The 23787-nt window shown below is 35.8% G+C and overlaps 1 protein-coding gene across 1 annotated transcript in view; it reads right to left on the reverse strand.

The window, feature by feature from the left end:
- LOC123531642 (3-keto-steroid reductase/17-beta-hydroxysteroid dehydrogenase 7-like) overlaps positions 1-23566 on the reverse strand; it is a 51970-nt gene extending 28404 nt beyond the window's left edge. The window contains exons 1-8 of the mRNA XM_053517969.1: positions 23491-23566; positions 19042-19223; positions 9404-9465; positions 6120-6323; positions 5383-5472; positions 4265-4379; positions 916-1031; positions 301-376 (exon numbers count right to left, since the gene is read on the reverse strand). Of these exons, the coding sequence (XP_053373944.1) occupies positions 301-376; positions 916-1031; positions 4265-4379; positions 5383-5472; positions 6120-6323; positions 9404-9465; positions 19042-19223; positions 23491-23566 (921 nt within the window). The remainder of the gene's footprint in view (positions 1-300; positions 377-915; positions 1032-4264; positions 4380-5382; positions 5473-6119; positions 6324-9403; positions 9466-19041; positions 19224-23490) is intronic.
- Between the last annotated feature and the right edge of the window lie 221 nt (positions 23567-23787).

Here is a 23787-nt window from a genome sequence, read left to right on the forward strand (position 1 = left end):
GACCTTGGGTATAATGGACTCAGCCCCTACACATACATTGTTTGTATACTGGACAATGTTTTTGTGAAGTTACAGTAAGATATGAGCAATAGTAGAAAAGATATGACAGAAAAACAAAGGTTGCCGAAAAACTTTAACCAAGAAGGGTCACGCCGACGCCGGGGCGAATAGTATAGCCCCCCTATTCTTCGAATAGTGGAGCTAAAAACGACAGGATGACACTGTAGAGAAAATACATAGATGTAAATTATGTTTGTTCCAGTGTAAGAATGAAATATCTTTTATGGAGTGAAAAATTACCTTTTTGTTAAGCCTGTCATTGAGAGCCACACTGACAACATCTGTAGCATACTTAGAGGATGCATACGGTTCTTTCCTGTAGATAAGAAAATATCATTTATCTGTGCATTTAGTAGTCTGTAGGGATTTTAAACCACACAGCAACACAATAAGGTCTTACAGTCAGGTGTACCGCCTGCCACTATTTCAAGCAAAATGACTGGTTGTCAGGAAGCAAACTAAACAGCTTTCAGCTTAAGTCAATGTAAATATCATCCATGCAAAGATAGTGATCCTTGGTACCGTGTTAGAATCAAAATAATACATCTCACTGATTTTCTCTTCTATAAATTGATTGTCATTCTGAAGCATGTTACTACTTCACCTGGACCCCTGTCCTCATGATACAATCCCTTCGCATCTGAACTGAAGACAATGATTTAAATAAATGACAAAATCACTGTTTGAGATATATTTCCTAAATATCTGATAGTCCAGTGTCTTTATTGCCAGTCCTTATTTGATCATTCGGACCTAAAATTTACCAAATAGAACAATCTCAAATTATTATCTGAACATAAGTATAAATCCATACAATTCTAATTGCTCATACCAATAATAATTAAAATACTGTACCCATTTCTGTGTTGTATATTAGTATAGCTGAAATCGTCTGCATTAGCATTCTGTGAAGATGTCCAGATAATTTGTGTTGTTTGTGTTCCTCCTAAATAATCTTCTAGTTCTCTCACCTACATGTAACAAAAAAATCTGTCTGTTTCTTTTTCACTTTTCCTGGACCCAATACCAAAAAGAGAACAGTCACTTAATGCCCCCTTGCCTTTGGTTAAGTTCAAAACTAAATTCTGAATTAACCAGTGAGAAGCGATAGTACCCAAACTAAGATAGGAACCAGTACCAATCGCTGCACATGAGCAATGCAATAGTGGTAACAATGTCTGACTACAAAACTAGGGGTAATTGAGTTTGAGCCCCCGCCTCTACAATGAAAAATTATTACAACCACTTGGATAAGAGTCCTGTATATAGGAGCTTTACACACTAAAGAACCAGGAAAACTCTGGAATTTGAGTGTTCTCTGTATCGTCCGCTATCTTCCCAGTAAAATTACTAACAGTTTTCTAGTGGAGTCGCCCATATGGGTTATCAGTGACGGCTATTGTTAAGCTTAAATAAACACACAATCATTGCACAGTCTGAGGAGCTGAAGTTATATTTAAACAGGCATCAAAATACATTCAATCCAAAAATTACAATCCAACATAAATTAAGGCAATGTGTTTGCGGATTGACGAGAATAAGAGAACAAATGTTTGAATTCTACGCAAACCAAGTAGAAAATTCTAAAGTTGTTACAGGTTATTAAATATGTATCAAGAATATGCACAAGTTCAGCACCATTCCAGCAGTGACAATACTGCACGTCTTTAAGGGTGCAATATTATCTCATGAAAGAACAAAAGCAATTTTCAGATCTAATAACCTCATTATATGTGGATCTACTCTCCCTGACATTAAATAATCGATATTAAGTTTGTTTGTTATCCTCAGTAAATTTGAAAAGTGCACAGTTAATGAACATGACAACACACATTGGAGTGATATCACTCACACATTTCAAAATTTGAATATCAATATGGAAACAACTGTTGATGATTAATTCTTTCTTTTTCTGTTGGGTTTAACTCTGAATTGACACAATTATAGGCCACTTTCCAGCTTTGATGGTGGAGGAAGACCCCAGGTGCCCCTCCGTGCATTATTTCATCACAAGCGGGTACCTGGGTAGAACCATCAACCTTCAATAAGCCCAGCTGGAATCACATGAGAATTCAATGCCCTGAGTGAGGCTCAAACCCACATTGGTGAGGGGCAAGTGATTTTTAAGTCTTAACCACTCAGCCAAGGAGGCCCCCATTAGGTCCTAGAGTCAGTAGTACACAGAGACTAGATGCCAACGTGCAAAATGTCGAGCCCGCCAGCTGTCAAAAGGACTGGGAGTTGTACATGACACTCCTTGTCTCATTGAGGCAAACATGTATGCCAAATAAAAAAGAGATTGCAAAAAGTTACAACAGAAATTATTTAAAGTAACAACAAAGGAATGTAAATCTAAAACAAAAATATAAAAAAAATATAAATTTTTTTTTAAAAACTTCTAAGTCCACACAAAAATCCGCATCAGTAGAGATAGTAATTCTAGGATCTTGGCATGACACTCCATTGCATGATGATGAACAATTTTGCCAAGTTACATCAAAATCCCTCTATGCATCAACAAGAGCTGTCTGATGACAGCGCGCTCGACTATTCGAAGAATTGATTGAAGAATGGGGTCAAAATATTTCCACGGATATTCAGACAAAAGAAATAAATAGATTAGACAAACAATGTTCCTGTATTACTTTGATTTCGATAAGTCTTGCACTAAATGGCAATATATGAGCCAATTTCAAAGTCCAAAAAGGGCCATAATTCAGTCAAAATAGTTATGTACTCTTGCCTACAGATGGAAATCATAATGATAAACAAGTGTTCAAAGTTTAAAAGCCATATGTCAAATAGTTTTGACAAACATGGACTTGTATGAAAACAGAACCAATTTCAAAGTCCAAAAAGGGCCATAATTCAGCCAAAATAGATGACAGAGTTATGTTCTCTTTCCTACAGATAGAGACTATTATACTAAACAAGTGATAAAAGTTTCAAAGCCATATGTCAAACACTTTACAAAAAATATGAACTGGTACGAAAAACTTAACCAAGATTTCTAAGTCAAAAGGGGCCATAATTCAGCCAAAATCCTTCATGGAGTTATGTACTCTTGCCTATAACGGACATGGTGATGGTAAACAGGTGTTGAAAGTTTCAAAGCTTTATCTCAAAAGACTTTGTCAAAATATGAACTGGTACGAAATATTAACCCAGATTTCTAAGTCAAAAAGGGCCATAATTCAGCCAAAATCCTTGATGGAGATACGTGCTCTTGCCTATAACTGGTAAACAAGTGTTGAAAGTTTCAAAGCTTTATCTCAAAAAACTTTGTCTAAATATGAAGTGGTACGAAAAACTTAACCAAGATTTCTCAGTCGAAAAGGGCCATAATTCAGCCAAAATCCCTGATGGAGTTATGTACTCTTGCCTATAACTGGCCATGATGATTGTGAACAAGTGTTGAAAGTTTCAAAGCTTTATCTCAAAAGACTTTGTCAAAATGTGGACTGGTACGAAAAACTTAAGGTGTGACGCCAACGCCGACACTGACGCCAAGGTGAGTAGGATAGCTCTACTTATTCTTGGAATAGTCGAGCTAAATAGAAATGCTCCAGACAAAGTCATTCTTGTATCTGACTTTTGACCTCTAAGTGTGATCTTGACCTTAGACCTAGGGACCTGGTTCTTGTGCATGACACTCCGTCTCATGGTGGTGAACATTTGTGCCAAGTTACATCAAAATCCCTCCATGCATGAAGAAGAAATGCTCCGGACAAAGTTGTCATTCTTGTATCCTTTGACCTCTAAGTGTGGCCTTGACCTTAGACCTAGGGACCTGGTTCTTGCGCATGACACTCCATCTCATGATGGTGAACAATTGTGCCAAGTAACATCAAAATCCCTCCATGCATGAAGAAGAAATGCTCCGGACAGTCATTTTTGAATTTGACCTTTGACCTGTAAGTGTGACCTTGACCTTTGAGGTAGGAACCTGGGGTTTGCGCACGACACTCCGTCTCACTGAGGTTAACATTCATACCAACTATAAACAAGATTGCTCCATGCATGTCAAAGTTATGGTCCGGACAAACAAATCCGGACGGACGCACGGACTTACGCACGCACATACACCGAACAGACATTTGGACAACTATGTCTTCACTTCCGCAAGCGGGCTCGACAAAAATGAATATGATGCATATGATAACAAATACTACATTTATCAAGGTATTAATTGTATTATGTTTACCATAACAAAATGTCCAAACAGATTTGTAGCAAAAATTTCTTGAAGTCCATCTGGTGTTACTTCATCTATATGATTCAACACGCCCCATCCAGTGCTTAGAATTCTAGCTCCTTGACTACAAATATAATGTAAAATAGGGCATCATATATAATTATGTGATATGGGAAGTTTTTGTTCTGCTTACTTTTAAGTTTAAATGTGATAAAAATGGCTTGCACCTGATGCTGATTAATTTTTCTGAAAGTTAAAGAGTTACGCATGCTGTAATCTTACATTAAGTATAAACATGGCAAAACAAATAAAGTTAACGTATCTAAAATCAATCAATCTAAATCAATGACATTGTAACAAAGACTTAATCTAGTCAGTGGAAAAACAGTTTCAAACCAAAAATGGTTAAATACACTAAATATCTCTCCCTAACAACAATAAACAATGACTACTCAAAAGACGGATTTTGTTTCTTCAACAGATTACTTGTGGTTCGGTACTCTATCTTTGTTTGTGGTTACTATTTTCAACATCATTTTTACAATGATGTTACTGGTAATTTGCATTTTGTCTGAAAGCAGCAGACAGCTTGTATTTACATTGTAGTCATCATTTTTAACATCGTGTTACATCTATAAATTTATTATACAACAATTATATAGTGTCCTTTTCATGACAAACACATTCAACGGCGCTTTATATACAAAGGCACCCACTCAGGGCACTACATTCATCCTCTACCAGTACAGAGAAGTGTGAGAAAAAGTGAGAGAAAGCTCCCTGAAAAAGACAGCGTTTATTTATTTTGTTGGGTTTAACGTCGCACCGACAAATTATATGTCACATGGCGACTTTCCAGCATGCTGGTGGAGGAAGACCCCAGGTGCACGTATGTGCATTATTTCATCACTAGCAGGCACTTGGGTAGAACAATCAACATTCCGTGGGCCAGCTGGATGGCTTCCTCACATAAATTCAATGCCCGAAGTTAGGCTCTAACACATATTGATGAGGGACAAGTGATTCGAAGTCAGTGACCTAAACAACTCTGCTATGAAGGCCCCTAAACAGAGGGAAATTTTCTTGAAACAGGAATGTTTATTTTACATGAAGGAATTATCACTCACCTTGAGAAGATAGCTAAAACTTTAGACCAGTTAATACTGGAGACCTTCATTACACCTGCATTCAAGTAGATATAATCAAGTCTTGTAAATCTGAAATATAAATACAATGTAATAGAAGAAAATATGCCAAGTAAGTCTGTAACATGCATTCTAGAGAGGCTGCCTACTTGACAGTCTTTTTCAGAAAAATAACTTTTATTAACTTTTCTTTTTCCCCAGCAATATTCAGTCTCAGCTCTGATTTCTCCTTTGTTTTTGAGAAGAAAAAGGACATGATTATATAAAATATCTTCAGGAGTTAACTCATATGAACAAAACATAGGGTCTGAATACAGAATAAATGCATTCAGGACAGCACTCAAACAAATTACATAAGAACAATTACATGCAATACTTTTTAAACAGATTATAATAGGGCTCTGCAAAATATTTAAGTGTAAGTATTTTTGTTATAAAGATGAAATGCAATACTTTGTACAGATTACCAACAAGCAGAAATGAATGGAATCATGTAAAAGTTTACTCAGGGGTTTTTCTGTCAAAAATACATTTTGGCCATGAAATCAAAATGATACAAAAGGCCTCCTAAGTTCAGAAACTTTCAACTACTACCCCTGGATACCTATGGATTGACGATTTCTAGCACACCTAAATAGAAATATATTGAAAAACTATATAAACAAATTTTTTGATCAAATAAATAGACTTGTATGGTTAAAATTGCAGAAAGACTATACTTTTTCCTGATTTCCTCAGAAGCCCTGATAACAGACTCTACTGAGCTGGTGTCTACTATAATAATTGATATATTTGCACTGGAGTGACGTTGCAGGAGTCTTGCCCTCGCATTCTCAGCTCGACCCTTGTTGCGACACGCAAGACAAACACGTATTCCTTCATGTTCCGTAAGCAGACGATCTGCCACTGATAAGCCAACACCACTGAAACAAAAACCACAGAATATAACATACACAATAATTATTTATTTTATGTTTTCTAGAGAATTATAGAGTTTTCTCAGTGAAATAAAAGTGGTATTCCACAGTTTTGAAACAGTGGATTACCATTTTTATTTTTCACTTTTTTTTGCCAAACTGGTTCCCATCCTCCACCCAGATTAAAGTCAAATGTATACTGAACGTAATGAATACTGGAAAGCATATGACGATGACGTCGTTAAAATGACGTCATTTGTGTTATGCTTTCTGGTGAGGTTTCCCGTGATTTTCGACACTGTATATAAAAAACGCAACAAAAGTAGTTTTACACATAAAATAAAAAGAAAATTTGTTTGTTTCAGTAAAATAAATTTTTTATTTCACTTGTGAAATAAAATTGACATTTCACTGAAACAAACAAATATCCTCTATATCCTCTGGCAGCGACATCTCAAGAAAGCAAATACCTCAGTACAAAGGCAGACTACATGTGTATGTATTTCTTTACAAGGAGACCAGTTCCTCAATAAATGGAAAATAAACATCACGGAAAATCATCCTCTCTAAAACAACAACAGCCCCTGTACAACAAACGCATTTCAGTGTTCTAAACAGTGTTCACTCCAAAGAGGTTGCACTGTACATCTTAAAAAGGATTTATCAATTTAAGAGAGTACAAATTTCAACAAACGCCTTTAAAGGATACTCAACTGTTAAAAAAGGCTTGTCAGTAAAAATATTCAAAGAATAAGAACAAATCAATAAATGAGTATGAAAGGGGCAAAGTTTTTCCTTCAACCTAACTAACTTAAACCGAAAGAGTCATAGAATATTCTTATGATGTAGAATGTGATAAATGAGTTAACATGCAAAAATAAAACCAGAAAGCAGTAACTTGAAAAAGGGGCAAAACTTTGGTGAAAAAATACTGTGTTATATATTTCTTGCCAGATCATCCTAGTGAACAAGTGCATGAAGTTTCACTGTATTCCGTGCAACACGCCTTCTATTCTTTCTTTCACTAGACTATTTGGCAATTTCTTAAGTCAAACAAAAGTCTTATGCAATACTTCTACTTTATCACTGATCAAAATTTATTTTGGCAAGATAACAACTTGCATGCAATACATAAACCTACATTTCTAAGTCAATATTAAAGTCCCACTATTTGAATTTATGTAGGATAACTATCCACAAACTTTGACTAGTCAAGCTAAAAACTTTGGCATTAATTTGAATACAAGAGCTGTCCATAAGACAGCCAATGCTTGACTGAACTGTTGTCCCAGAAGCAGAAATATTACCCTAAATATTGAAATATCAAAGGAGTTTCAATCCAGTATCTGCATTAGTTTTGGAGAAAGTAACTTACATGCAAAACTTTAACCAGGAGGTGTCAAGTCCAAAAGGGGACATAATTTTGCAAAATACATGTTAAAGTTATGGAACTTGATGTTATGACCTAGTTTTACTATTAGGTTATTTAACATTGTTCTGTACAATACTGAGATATATTTGGACGAGTACCCAGCTGAGAAAACCATATTGGACGAGCCGCTAGGCGAGTTCAATATGGTTTTCTCAGCTGGGTACGAGTCCAAATATATCTCGTATTGTACAGTACAATGTTAAATAACCTTTTTATTCTATATCTATTTTATCTTACTGTAATAATAGTTTAAATTAAAAATGTTTCACTGAATATTGCCTTTTCTAGTTTCTCCCAGCTTGGTACGAGTGCAAATATATATTATACAAAACAATGTTAGACCTTAAATAACCTTTTATTCTATATTTATTTCACTTCATACGTAATATACGCAATTCATTGAATGTTGTTTTTTCTGCGTATCATCATTAAAAAAAGTATATGGTGCAACCTCCCTACAACAGCCATTTGGCGATTTAGGTGATAATAATACTTGGCCGAGATATTATGCCCACAAATATTGTCAGCACGTTTGGTGAAGATCGGATGAAAACTGTTCGACTTAAAGAGAGGACAAGGCTAAATTCCCCGTTTTTCGAATAATTCAAGGACTATAATCAAAGAGTGGCTGGTACAATTTGGCTGGTTATCGAAACTTGCCGAGATGTAATGCCCACAAACATTATCAGCAAGTTTGGTGAAGATCCGACGAAAACTGAATTATAGAGTAGACATGTTTTGGATGCTGACCGCCCGTCCGTTGCCATTCATAATCGTCTCCATTTTGTTTCTAACCGTTAAATAAAAACTGCTGAGGTAGCTATTCAGACAGTCAGGGCTGATACCAATTTTCTAGGTTTCGTCCGAACGTCTTCTTTAAGCGACTTTTCAAATATTCCAACATCTGATGATCCTTTTTCCTGTATTTTTAAGTTTTTGATTATTAAAAAACGTTTTACTATCTAAATCAGATTGCATTGTTATCCCTTGAATCGTTTTTGTGTGTTGTAAACAAAAAACCTCAAATTAGACGCATAAGAGCGCTTACGATTTACATTCGGAACATTTTCACGCGTTTCGGGCTTTATCGTATGTTTAACATGGGACTGCTGAACCGTCCAAATACAGAAAATACAGAATTTTTTGTACGCGCGTGCGTCCAAATACAGAAAATACAGGATTTTTGTACGCACGTGCATCCAAATACCGTAATATATTGTACGGTCACGTGTTGCAAATGAACGTTCGCGATTGGATAGATAAAATAGGTATAGAATAAATAATAATATAAACTGGAAGAAACATGTAGTTTCAATTCAGTATTTGCATTAGTTCTAAGTCCAAAAGGGGACATAATTTTGCAAAATACATGTTAAGTTATGGCTCTTGAGGCTATTACCTAGTTTTATAACCCAAATGACTCCATCATGTGATGTTTCAATTCAATATCTGCATTAGTTTTGGTGATAGTAACTTGCACACAAAACTTAGTCCAGGATTTTCAAAAAGGGGGCATAACCTGACCAAAATACCTGTCAGAGTTATGGGACTAGACCCATTGAGGTTGATAAATGACCTAGAAAAAGAAAAAAGTTTCATAGCAATATGCCTTTAAATGATAGCTATATAACTTTAACCAATGTGTGACACCAACGCCAATGCCAGGATGATAGAAGAGCTTGCCAGGACTATCCGACTATCCTTTGAATAATCAAGCTAAAAACACAATTTTTTAACTGAGTTATGTAACAATGTACTTTGCATGTCAGATGATCACAGTAAACAGGAATAGGTGTGTGAAACTTCAGTTTGATCCCATTTGTGATTTTAATGTATACAGATTACAAATAAAATCCTTAAACAAATAGCTCTATATTTAGAATTAAGATCACTTTGCTAAACAAAAGAATTGATGATATAGATAATGACCTGCATGATCAATCGGCAGATCAATATAATAAACAGTACCACAAATTGGACCATTGAATGACCCAGTGAGTCGAGTGAAAATTAGCCAATCATTGAACAGTTTAAACCTCATACTAACTGATAAAGAAGATAACCTAACCTAATAATCTACACAGTATTGACCTGAATTGACCTAACACTAAAAAATTTATTACTTCATTTAAGAGACTTAGGTCTAATGCTTCTGACATTTAAATTTATACATTTTTTGCATTATGAAAGATTAATAAGAAACCTGAATAATCACACTCAGTTGTGGGATAGGTTAAAATCTACAATTTACTTCTGCGGTTGACAAAGTATAATAAATTTTAATAAAACTTGTCAGAAATCAAAGACAAAACAGATGAAAACAAGTAAAAATCTGTCTTCATGCAAATGAAAACTAATTTTAATTTAATTTTCACATTTCAAGTTCTCCATGAGCAATTCAGCTGAATTGACAAATATCAAAATTTATGTAAGATGTGTTGTCAGATAAAAACACTACCATATAACTGCATGTCATCATGACATTTTTACACAAAAACAAACACAGAAATATAACTGTTTTACTAAATACTGCATATAACTGAAAATAAAAGAAGATTTAATCAATATATGCTAAACTGGTAACCAATTTGATTTTGTTTTGTTTCTGCTGGGTTTGGAATCACATTGACATAGTTATAGGTTTTATGGCGACTTCCCAGCTTTTGTTGCTTGAAGAAGACCCGAGGTGTACCAATGGGCAGCTAGGTAGAACCACCAATATTCTGTAAGCCAGACTTCCTCTTATGTAAGAATTTTACACCCTAAGTTGGGTTTCAAACCCTAAGCAGTGACTGGCAAGTGATTCAAAATCAGTGATCTTATCAACTTTACTCAAAATAGAACCTGTGGAACCTTAACAACTTGGCTATGCAGACTCCAAACCACACTCCAATTTGATTATTTGAACACTATAGTGGTGGAACCAGTGCTTACAATGTAGAATGTAATTCCAGTGCTTTGCATTTATAAATCAAGCATATTGGCATTTTCCCCTATATTTGTGAATGTTATCAAAGCATTTCACTTGCAGTAAGTTCAAACAACTGAAAGTTAAATCAATTGAATAAAAGAAGCTTGTAATACAATTTTATGCAAAAGAGATAACCTTTTATCTTGTGACTTTTGAAAGACAAGCAGTGTTTACTGTCAAATCATTCAATTTCGTGGGCATGAAATTTTATGACCATATTTTAGCCAAAACAACTCCTGCATGGGAATATGACAAAAGGTAAAGTTTCTTGTTTAACCTGGGAAGCCGACGAAAGTGACCACCTGGAATAGTTGCAACAAGTTATTTTCAGCCGTCCCCACCTGGAATGGATGGAACAACTTTTTCCAGCCAAGCCCACGGCAAGTGTCTTATTAACCTCCCCAACAAAAATCCTAGGTTGATACTGCTGGAAACAGTACCAGTTTAAGTAAATCACCCAGCAATGAACATTAATCAGGATATCAACCGCGACTGGGAATTATACCTAAATCACTGGCGTTGTAGTCCAACCTGCTAACCACTGCGCCACTGACTCCCTATTAAATGAATTTCAACTTTTGACCAAAAAATGAATAGGAAATGTACTTGTTTGTTGGGATTACATTTCATAGACTGGCTCAACCACAAAATTAACGAAAATTAGTCCCCCACGAATATTAATGATTTAACAGTATCTGGCATAATTGTCAGAAAAAACAAAATTTGAATAAACTCAAAAATAAAGTGTCGACTTCTAAAAAATTATGAGACAATGGATCTAATCAAAGATCTGTAAAATGAAACAGATCCGAGATTGTGATTAGAACACGAATGGTCTTGCTAGATATTATGTTTTGTAACAACAATATTGGACTTTGTTCAATGTACAGATTCAGATCCTTCCTTTGCATTCATACATGTCTAGGCATTTGATGTACCGAAAACACTAAATTTACAGTGATATATGATTATAGGTGAAGCATTGGTTGAAAGGGCTAATGTGCTTTCCTACTGAAGTGAAGGCCCCAGGTTTGGATTCCTGGCTACTCCCATTGCAGTGTGTCCTTGGGCAAGTTAGCGCAATTGCCTCAGTCGACCCAGCTGAAAACGGGTATCACTAAAATGCTGGGGGTTAGAAACTGTTTTTAAAATAGGGTCACTCAAAAGCTCTACAGAGCTTATGTTCATTGTTTCACAAAGTGACAGCAAATAAAATCTACCTTTACCTAGCAAAACTGATTTAGCCATTTTACTGGCTATTGAAAGCAATTTCCAAATTCCAGATCTCAAAATATAAATGTTTCTCCTTTATTGAATTATTGACAAGAACAAAACTAGTATATTTCTTTTTATAGTTTTCTTACTTCTGATTAACAACATAAAATAAGTTTTTTATGATTCAATTCATCAAATGAAAATTCAAATATACCTTCAGCTGTACAATGATATTTTAATAATATATAATACGACTGATTTGCAGATCATCACACACACCACTGAAATATTTTAATCTGCCTCAAGAAGATGTAACTGTTTTAAATTTTTAAGACACTTCCTTCTTAAATTTATATAAATTAAAATAGATTATTTTTAGATTTGATCAAAGAGCTATAAAAATAAATAGATTGGCAACTTGAAAGGCATACTGGCACGCGAGTAGTCCCCGGACAGAAATCGCATATATTTCGTCCTTAAAAGCTTAACCAATATCAAGAATAAAAACGATTTACATATATACAAACCTTAGCTCCGGTTTTACCAATTTAGGGTTTTTCCTGTGAAATGACGTCATGTTCGCGGGGGATTAGCAAGGCCCGAAAAGGGGTCTGTAAAACGTCAAATTTTAACATGCTCGAAAGTAATGCCCGGACACCAATTTTTCATGAATATATTTTTCGGTAACTGCCCATTTGAGCTGTAATTATGAAAAAGACAAATGACATTTTATATTATTGTAAAAAGATCACAAGTTTGCGTCATATTTATTTGTCCCGGCCTCACGGAAATTGCGATAACAGAAAACAATCATTATGCTTAAGTTACAGATATCTGGACAATGTTTATATGTTAATATTTTGGCAATTAGTATTGTTGTCACAAAGAAAATAACTTTTCATGTTGAAAGTGTTTGTATCGTCTGCTAGTCGTGAAGTGAAGACATGTAGCTTTAATTTTAAAACCCTCCAGAGGGGCCGCTCTTGCGCATGCGCATTGAAAACGGAAGCCCCGCCAGTGAAAATGTAAACAAGTAACCATGGGGTAGGATTTCCACGATAATTATACTCAAATGATTAACTGTAAAAAATGAACTTGATAAACTTCTTCAAAACAAGCGTCTGTATGATTAGGCACAAAAATATGTAGACGAATCGCGAAAATAGAGCGTTGCGGGCGGGTGTCCGGGGACTACTGCTGTCCGGGGACTACTTGCATGCCAGTATAGAACAAATCTCGCTAACATCCCGTGACAACTGAATGAGATCTCGTTTACCGGAAGTGATGCGTTCTCCAGGTGCCATTTTATATGCACAGACAATTATTCATCAGTAAATTAATTATCACCGTGTGCCCACACATTTTTTATGGTAAGAAACATGTATTCATTATTTCACATTAAACTGATTTTGTTTTAGATGCTAACATGTATTTTAAATATAGTTTTGAAGGTACAAATTGTAACTCAATGCTCGCGGACGTTTGTTATTCATGACTTAGTCCTAAATATAAGACCTGACATAACTCATATCACGTTATAAGTTCATTTTAATTGATATTTTACATTTTCCATTTTCCATGTTATGTCGAAAAAGGCTTTGATAGTAAAAATGTAAAATGTCAGAATATTGAAAGTTGAACATCAAATGACAACTTTTTCAGGTCTAATTACCTGGACAAGTTATGACTAAGATAATGCCGATTCACGCTCTGACACAAGATCACGCGAGATTACAGCCAGTTGCCATTCTGTATATTTTATACTTCTTTGATTTTATTTGAAATTCAGAAAAAAAAAAACTTGTTTCTCAAATTTCTCAACATGTGACACAATTTTAGGCCACAAAAAATATTTTACTGACAACAAAAATAACACTTATTTTTCGCGTACTTAAGAATTGCACAGGGATAAATAGCAAACCTTATTTCCATCACTGATTTAAAAATGAACACACTAACAAAAAACTTAACTTTAGTATAAATTCTTTTACTGGGTATACCAATTACCGTGAGTCTTATATTCAGGGTTACTCTCTTATATACAAAACGGAGTATGAAAGGATAAATTTTATTTGTTTAATTAAGATATTTTAGATTTAGACTTTGGCAAACAAATCATCAAAAACACCAGGTAAAAGTTCCACTATTGTCATTTAAAGAACAGAGGTGGGCAATTTTAGCATTTTCTGCATATACCTATTACGTGAATTTCAACTTTCAATCTAAAGAAGTTGTTAAAACATTTGATCTAGACAAAGAAAGCAGTTCTATTTTACAATAGGCCAAACTAAATATGAAAACAGATATGGCAGAAATAAGCAACTTATTGAAAAACTTGCGGACGAAAAATTGCCAAAGGTTTAACTTAATGACCCAGTCAATTAGTTAAATTCCTTATTTTCTAGGATCATTGAACAAAGGAAAGACACTCCATTTTCAAAAGTTTGCTAAAATCGAAGCACCTTGAGCTATGATAATGAGAAAAAACTATAAACACTTTGTTCATGTTAAGTGCAAATGGGACATTCGCGGTCATATGATATCCCGGTAATTGGTATACCCAGTATAACAATTTTATAACTTGTGACCGTTCGCGCAACGGTGTTAACGTAAATTGTGCCTAGAAAAAGTTGGTGATATAGGATTATGGTACTAAACATTTTAGGGCCGGTTTTAGGATAATACCACTAAATCCGGCGTAGTATTTATTTATATAAACATCCATACTTAGTACGCTTTTTTTTTTTACTTTTTCGAGAATTTCAGATTTCAGAGGACTTTTTTCCTATAAAGAAATATTCGGTACCATCGAAAAAGAAGACGACAAAGGGGTTGTTAAGAAAGCCTACATGTCCACTACGTCCATGAACAGCGCTCAATTAACGAGCCTGCAACATTCGTTGTTGTCGGTCGGGCGGGACCTGTGATAGTTCGACCTTTCTGTATTTCTAAGCAAGACAAGGGTACGGATGTTAAATCAAAATATGATTACGCCAAAACTTTTAACCGAAGTTAAGAAGTAGAAATACACCTTTCACAACGTTCTACAAAAAAGAGCGTATCTGCAATTAATTCTCAGAAAGGAGCTTATTGCTGTAAATCGTACGACAGATGAAAATAACTACTGCGGGTGTCATGTTTGAAATTCTGTTCAATTACATCATTTGACAGTATTCTTAAAAATGCAGATAATTGACATTATAAGAACTGATTTCAGGAATTGAATTACAGTACTGAGGGCCTTTGCCATTCTAATATGCTTAGTTGATAAACTAAATGAAGAATCACAGCGCTTAAGTTTACAGATAAAGCTTGTCTCAGAAAAGTAAGCTGCAAAAAAAGCGCAGAGAAACAAAACTGAGGCTATGACAGACCAAGACATTAATATGTGTGTCGGACAGTATGAAGCCGGCTCATGACGACACAAAATTCTTAAAGAACTATCACGTGTTTACACCAGGTTGATAGTTGCTGAGACATTCATTTATCAGTGCTGAAAATAATTTAGTTCAGTTTTAGTGAATTTGTGCACCCAATAACCTAGTTGCAGTTCTAATTTAGTTATTTTGCATTATTGTATATGTGTATGAAATGTTTTAGTATATTTTTATTGACCAGGATTCTGATAAAATAATAGCTGCACATGCATACATATCAAACAAAATTAGGGGAAAGCGTTAAAACAAGATTAGTGCTATTGATTCTTAACAAGTACATGATGTACGAAACCATTATAGTCGTAATTAAAGTGAAGTACAACTGATTGAGGATTTCCCACAAAAATTAAAGAAAGTCATCTCATTTAAAATTAGGTGTCCACCCTACCAGTTAAAAAGAAAGGATATCTTTCACAACAGATGTGAAAGTACTGAGCGTAGTTGATGAAGATGTGAAAACTAATCAAAACATTGTGTTAACAACTAAAGCTTTATAACTTCGGGAACATTGGAAGTAAAACCTTAATATATTTAAAATATGACATCTTTGGATGCTTCAAGACGGGCACATAACACAAATTAGACCTGACCATAGGATTACATTGATGTATCGGCATGTTTACTACTATACTAAAGTCTCGTAGTTCAGTAGTCAAGTACTCATACAGATACAGTCCAGTGGTTCTAATAATGCCGCCTAACTTTTATTGATTACACCATAATTATCGTTATACTGCTCTTCTGACTTCTACAGTCAATGATAGAATTTCACTGTAATTATAGCCATTACTGTCATAATTCCCTTTATCACTGATACATGCGGCTTCAAATTGATATAATGCCTACCAAAACTTTCTTTTTGTACTGCGGCCGGGGACTCCCCCACATATTTGATAGACGGTGCCATGATCAATAACTCTTCGTGTAGCAATATCTTGTCTGACTTCTGGATCTCATCGCTTCTTAAACAATGTTCTAATAATACCAATAGTGAGGGAAAATAACTTATATACCCTCTGTATCTTATCATAAAGAATTTTGGTATAAATGTACCATATCAGACCTTAATTTCCTATACTCCAGGGTTGGAATCCAGTTAGTCAGACGCTACGTATAATCGTGTATAGGCATTTCTAAATAGCGTTATATCTTCTTCCAAACTTAGTTTCTTAGCACTGTGCGTATTTTAGGCGGGGTCTGATTAATGTGATTGTAATTTCTAACCACATTTTCTATTTTTATATCAGGCTAAAGACCACAGTTATTTTTACATATGTTCTATATGGGCCCTGGACACTATAACAATAGTGCATGCATTCCAACCCCTATAAAAATACCTGAAACTCAACGAACTATTCAAGAGAAAAACAATTCAGCCACAGTCAACATTGGTTTGACCGGGCTCTTTTTTCCACATTTTGAACCACACTTCACATGCGTATGAAGGCTACTCCTAGATGACGCAAACAGCAAAACAGGCCCTATCAAAAAAGTCATGTTAGATATTCTGACATCTCATTCTGTAAATGTACATGTACCTACTATTTATATTCCTCTATTAAATTGCAATTTATGAAGGTCTTTCATCAAAAAGTCACCAAGATTCACCACAAAGAGGAACTATTTTACGGTAACCCACTTCGTATTGTGGTCAACCAGGCAAAGAAACTGTGGTATGTGCCTATTATTATCGCAGACAGCGTTGTTTTTACCGGTGGCGGCCGTAAAAAGGTCTCCGTACATTCAATCAGGTGATATTCGATCTTCATAAAAATGTTCAGCACGACTTTTATGTCGTGTATTGATACTGTTTAGTTTTCAGCATGACCGTTTCAGCCTGGGTGGTTATTATTATTATTATATTATTATTATACCGCTGTATATAGCGCCCACCCCACCCATTTTCATGATCAATTCACGTTAAAAGCGCTTTACATAGTTCAAATGCAGCAACACAGGGCGCATAAAATTCATCCTCTACTTAGTTACAGACACAGATCCTTATGCCGGCGATCTGACCAGAGGGACACGATTGAGACAAAGCCCCCACGACAGAGAGATCAGAAATCAGATACAGGCTTGTCCGGCAACTTAGCCTAGCTCGTTTCGAATAGACAGCCTGGTTCTTAATGTGCCCAGTGTATAGCACTGATACACGCAAGGATTGCCTGGGTTCGACCAGTACACTCTAGTTGGGTGAGGAAACACTGAAAGCGTTTACTGAAAATTCCCGAGTAGATGCAGGGGTCGAACCACGACCTCAGGATTGGAAGCCAGGGTGCAAACCACTGAGCATATCCGGTTCCAATACTCCCGCTTTAATAGCCTGGGTATTGTCTTAATCACCCCGTGGATATGGTGCTGCTTTGTAATTGGATCTTTTGACAGTTCTGTGATATGCAGGCTCCCATAACTCAGATCCATCTCTAAATTCCAGTGTTAGTTCCGCCCATTGTTTCGCGTTGCGAGCAAACCCATAATTGTATCTGGGGACCAACGCCGATTTCATGGAATTACACGCCACACCAAGTGTATCATTGAAGGTTCCATGTTCATCGGCAGTAGGGAAATACATCTCGGATGTCTCTAAATTGTTTTTGTTCTTTTAGCATGTGTAAATGTTGGTTCTGCTCAACCCAAGGCTAGAGGGCGTGGACGGTAGATGCATTTCCATACCGTCAAGGACAGGTTAATCAACCGAGCCTGCTTGTCGTGTTGGAAGATACTGTGGAGTTCCACATTTTCTATTTACAAGGTTAAAATCATGCTCTACCATATAGGAGGACTTTAAAATTAAACCCAAGGTATCTGTAGTTTTGATTTCTCTTGAAATCAATCAAAGGTTAACTTCTGATCAAAGATAATTCAACGTTCTTATGATTTCTCATGACTCGATTCCGCTGGAAACAAAGGTTCATCCTCAAGAATATGTATCTGGAAAAATCTTTTTCCAGTGTGTAGATTTTGGCATTTCTATGCATGGATTTTAATTGCAGTTTTTATTGGACCAACTACATGCAGAAAAAACTATTATCCCGTAATGGGTCGTCCTGTTCTCACATTTTTAGATATTATACGTACATTGTGATTCATCTGCAAACTGATTGTTGGGACAGACATTCAGGCAAAAGTCGTGAATATGTCCATACGTGATACAAAAGTAGTTACCAAGACTCCCTTGAGAAATAGATTCCGTTGGTAACGTATTCCCACTGCTTACAGTTTTCACAGCAAAGTCACAATTGAGAATGGCTTCTTTTCTTTTAAAATATATTACATGATTTATGATTAAGAACATTTCACAGGGGTGGATCTTTTCACTGTTTGGCAGTTTACAAGTTGCCACTTTAGTAAAACACGACAGACGAAGCTTATACACCTACATAGATGCATATCGTTCTCAGAGATTTTTCACTTTATAAAGATGATCTTGACATTCAGTTATGATTACAAATTTCAGGGATAAAAAGAATAGAAATTACAACATGGTGATTCTAATATGTCCTTGACAGGAACAAAATCGTGGCATCAACGCGAAAAAACTAGTCTATCTGCTTATATTTCTATATATACAGAGACTACTTTCCGTGAGGCCACGAAATGTGATAGCCTTTAATATCAGATAGAAAAAAAAAAACCCCACTATTTACTTCCGCTGCCTTAAATAACCTGGATGTCTGATCCTGCTGCCTGGTCACTGGGGTTAGCTCTTGGGTAACAGTCACTGTTTCTGCTGATTACCCCATTTTCCAGCTCTGAGGGTAACGCCTGCTGTATAGAATCCGAATTTGCTTCGTCTGATTCAACGAGTGGAAGGGGTAATGGATCTCTCAGTACGTTCCTCGTCTTCTCTGAAAACACGGATGGATATCAACAAGGGAAAGCAACCCTTAAACTACTCGGAGGTCTGCCTCATCCGACGAAGATTCAGAGACATATATGTTTAATGCTCTGTTAATATACAAACTTTTTCTTTAGGAATCGGACGTATAGGCTGCGGCAGCCATAGCAGAATAAAAGGGACTAAAGACTAAAGTCTCTAGATTGGTGACCTCTAAAGGCAGTAAGACCCCGTTTTGCAAGCTTTTTCATTGGTTATACCCTTAGCAACTTGTTGGCTTTTGAAATTGTATAAGATTGGACACTTGAACCTTAAGCTATTGAAATTAAAAACACAGGTGTAGCGAATCAACATTACTCTTCACTTTTCACAAGTGTATCCTTTGCTTTTGAACAGCTTGTGTGTGGTTTGGGTGTGTGTGTGGTGCGTGCGTGCGTGTGTGTGTGTGTGTGTGTTCGGGTTTAACGTCTTTTCAACAATGTTCAGTCATTAACGACGGTGTCACGTAGCAGTGAGCACAATGCCAAACTTTATAGTGCCTGCCCCACTGAATATCACGCCGCATAGACAGTGGAGATACCACTCAGTCACATATACTGACACCGGTGACCCAGGTCCTAGCACTATCCCTAATGTGAGCGCCAACGGGGAAGCTGTAGTACCATTTTTTACGTCCTTGGTAGACTTTCTGTAACAAATTTAATTGTTTATGGAAAGCAGTTTAAATATCTTTTCAGCTATTTGAGATGACAATATTGTATCTTTCATTTCAGACTTACAAACTAAAGAAACAAAAGAATCAAAAGGATATGTCCACTCGACTTAAAGAAGATTGGATCTTTTAGAGTTCACAGTAAAGGGACTGGAAGAGGGTCATGAAAAAGAGAAACTACATATGGCGAAAAAACTTTAGTAGCTTTTCATCAGATATCTTGAATGCCAGATGGCCGAACAAAGTATCCCATTAATTCTGTAGGTAACAGGAAACCGCTGCCATAGATTACACAAGCCATAAAGTTACAGATGGTGAAAATATGCACACTTTATGCAAAACTTAAAGCCATTTTATTATGGAAAATGAAAACGAGGACGGCATTTTTAAAAACAAAAAATCTCACTAAAAGGAAACAGAGTAGCTGATAACAACGGCATTGGATTTAAGTAAAGTTATATTGTGAACTTTTGAGATTTTGGGGTAAATTTAGACGTTTAATAGAAGCCACCCCCTACCATTTACAAGCAAATTTTGCATATGAACCTTTTGTTGTAGATTTTGGTAAAAGTTTCACATTTTTGACATATTTTCACTGGAATTCTGAAATACCATTCATTCCGTCTAAGTAAGACCCAGAGGAAGCATTTTGTGCATTTTGACACTCTGGAGATCAAAAGCTTATTGGCTTTTTAAATCCCAGAATCGCTGCTGAAATAGGGATATACATAAGATAAGGTCAAAATTCAAATGTTTTTTCGACCGCATTACTGTGGTCTTAAAATCAAATTCACACCCATTTTCATCTCTATTCAAGAAAGATGTAATACCAACATATTGCCAAGTTTCATTCGCGAAATTTGAGATTGTGGGAAGTAAATTTAGACGTTTAAAGAAGCCACCCCACCCATTTACAAGGCAAATTTGGCCTTATGGAGGGACCTTTTTGGTATATTTTGGTAAAAGTTTCCTTTTTTGCATCATTTTTCACTGGGATTTTGAATACCTTCATTCCATCAAAATAAGGACCCAGAAGGATCATTGTTTGCATTGCTGACACTCTGGGACAAGGTTTGGATTTAAATACCAGAAAGTGCTGCTGAAATAGGCGCATCTACATCAAATAAGGTCAAAATTCAAATGTTTTTTCGACCGAATTACTGATGTTTCTTATCAAATTTCACACCATTTATCTTATTAAAGAAAGAGGTAATACCAAACATATGCAAGTTTCATCGCGGAAATTTTGAGATTTGGCGTAACTTTTAGACGTTTAATAGAAGCCACCCCCGTACCCATTACAGGCAAAATTTTGCCCTTATGACCTTTTGGTTGTATATTCACACTGGAGAACCGGCTATCCTGACGCCCGCTAGAAATGTAAACCCAGCTGGAAAGGTAAACCCAAGCTGTACATCGGTAGTAAAGTTTTTCATTTATTTCTATTAAAACGAAGACAATTATTGCCAAAAAAAAAAAACTGGTAAGACAGTTTTGTCAAGGAATGACCATGGCTTGCATTTACCATTTCTAGGCCAAATACGATCATAATGTTTGAGATATTCGCTAACAATTTTTCGTTTGAAAAATCGAGCAAAAATCAAAAGTTTGGTTGCAAATGGTTGGTTATGAAACAACATGTGAAAACTTTTATACATTCTGGTTTAACAGATGGTCTCCTTTCGGAACACCTTGTGAAGTTTCGGGTTCTACGTAATAGGCAGGGTCGAGAAAAAAAGGACTATCGAACGCGACTGTATGAAATAGGCAGTCGTTGAAGTCAGTGTCGGCTATCGAGAATACAGCTGTATAAAAGTAAAAAAAAAACGTTTGTAGAGTTATTATTGCCCCGTAGGTCTCTTTGTATATTATATTTTGTACTGTTAGTCTGTCTGTGTGTTTTGCCAATTTCTTCCGTCTTTCATTTGTGTAAATGTGTATTACTTGCAGTAGTAAAACAGTTTGTATATACTTATGTATGGTCACTTATTGCATGTCGAGTAATTCTGGTCGATTTCATTATCATTGTACTTTTGGTTAGGAGTCAAATGGTTGACTTTGTTCAGTTTCGTCCGTTCGATCCGTCCGCCCGCAGTGTATGTCCGGGCTTGATTCTAAATGCATGGACGAGTTTTAAGTATGATTTGTTAAAACTTCAACATGTGTACGATGATACAAAGTATTAGTGAGGTCTCAATAACGACACTCCATGTCCGTACACAAAAAAAATCTTAACACAGAGCTATCTCCCTCACAACAATAAGTATTTTGTGTCAGGATGGCAATTCATACATGAATAGACAAAATTTAAAAATATATTGTGTCGATAGTAGATCCTTTATTTTCATGCGGTTTATTTGATTGCTGACTGTGTAAAGAAAAAAAAAAAACCCAAAAATTAAAACTCCCCTCCAATGATCGAAAACAGCAAGAAGAGTTCCGTCCACCTTGTTATTTTTGATAAGTACATTTGGCGCCATGTAAGAAAATTAAATGATAACAGCAGTGTGAGATTTGCAAGTTCTGATTATTTAGATTACAACAATAGTTTCATCGTTTGCCTCTATACATCAACAACTTGCCGTTTTAGACCATGAATAAACTGGTATTATTGAAAAGGTTTATGAGTAGGAAAACAAAATGGCAGATTTACATAGGAGCAATTAAATAATTATGTTACGAAGCAATACGATTATTACACCTATCAAGCACCGCACTAAGAAACACTTTTCAAAAACAAGAACGGGCATTTGAGATTCATTAAAGATACTTATGTCTTCAACGAAAGTTTAATAGGACTGACGGACCAGAAGCAATCATTTGCACTTGCCAAACCCGAGGTGAAATTACTTTCTGTAGTAGCCGGAGCCCACCTGTAGTGTTTTCTCACATCAAAGCTGGCAAAATGGCAATAGTACCATATGCTTCGGGGGTAACTGCAAAAAAAAAAAAATATATGGTGGCTTTAGCATGGCGGAATAATGGCAAGAACGCGTGAACTAGTGAAAATTCAGCCGGGTGTGAAGGAATATAGTACTAAAGCCTTTATGAAATGAAAGTGCCATTTTTAAAATATAGGTTTCGTCAAATCACACCAGTAATACTTTTTACATACAAAGTATTAAAATCATGGAGTTAATGGATAGTATTATAAATGTTAACATCCGCGTTTCAACGAAAAAACAAACACTAGCGGCCGTTTTCGACAGTCTTTTTGTTGGCGACCATGCCTATGTAACGGCTAATATACTTTTTAGAATAACGTAGAACCCGGAAACTTCACACAGTGTGCAGACAAAGGACAATCTGTTAAAACAAGATGATCACAATTTTACGGGTTCATAAAACAAACAATGTGCGCAAAACTTTGGAATTTCCTCGATTTTTTCAAACTGAAAAAAATGTTATCGAATATCTCAAAACGTAACCGATCAGTATTTTGGCCACAGAAATTGTAAAGTAAGCCAGGTCATTCCTTGACAAACGTCAAGTTTCTTTGCAGAATTGGCTTCGTTTTAATAGAAATAAATGAAAAAACTTTACCTACGATTTACAGATGGGTTACCTTTCCAGCGGGTTACATTTCCAAGGGTTCCGGATAGACGGTTATCCAGCGGGTATATGTTGGTAAAAGTTCCCATTTTGCATCATTTTTCAATGGCATCCTGAACTAGCTTAATTCGTTCATAATAAGACAGAAGGATGCATTTTGTGCATTTCTGTACACTCTGGAGAACAAAGAATGGCTTTTATCCCAGAAAGTGCTGCAGAATAGGCGCATCGACATAAAAAGTAAGGTGAAAAATCAAATGTTTGTTGACGAATTACTGTGTTCCGATCAATTTTCACACATTTTCATCTC

This window comes from Mercenaria mercenaria, chromosome 11 (genome assembly GCF_021730395.1).
Source record: "Mercenaria mercenaria strain notata chromosome 11, MADL_Memer_1, whole genome shotgun sequence".
NCBI lineage: Eukaryota > Metazoa > Mollusca > Bivalvia > Venerida > Veneridae > Mercenaria > Mercenaria mercenaria.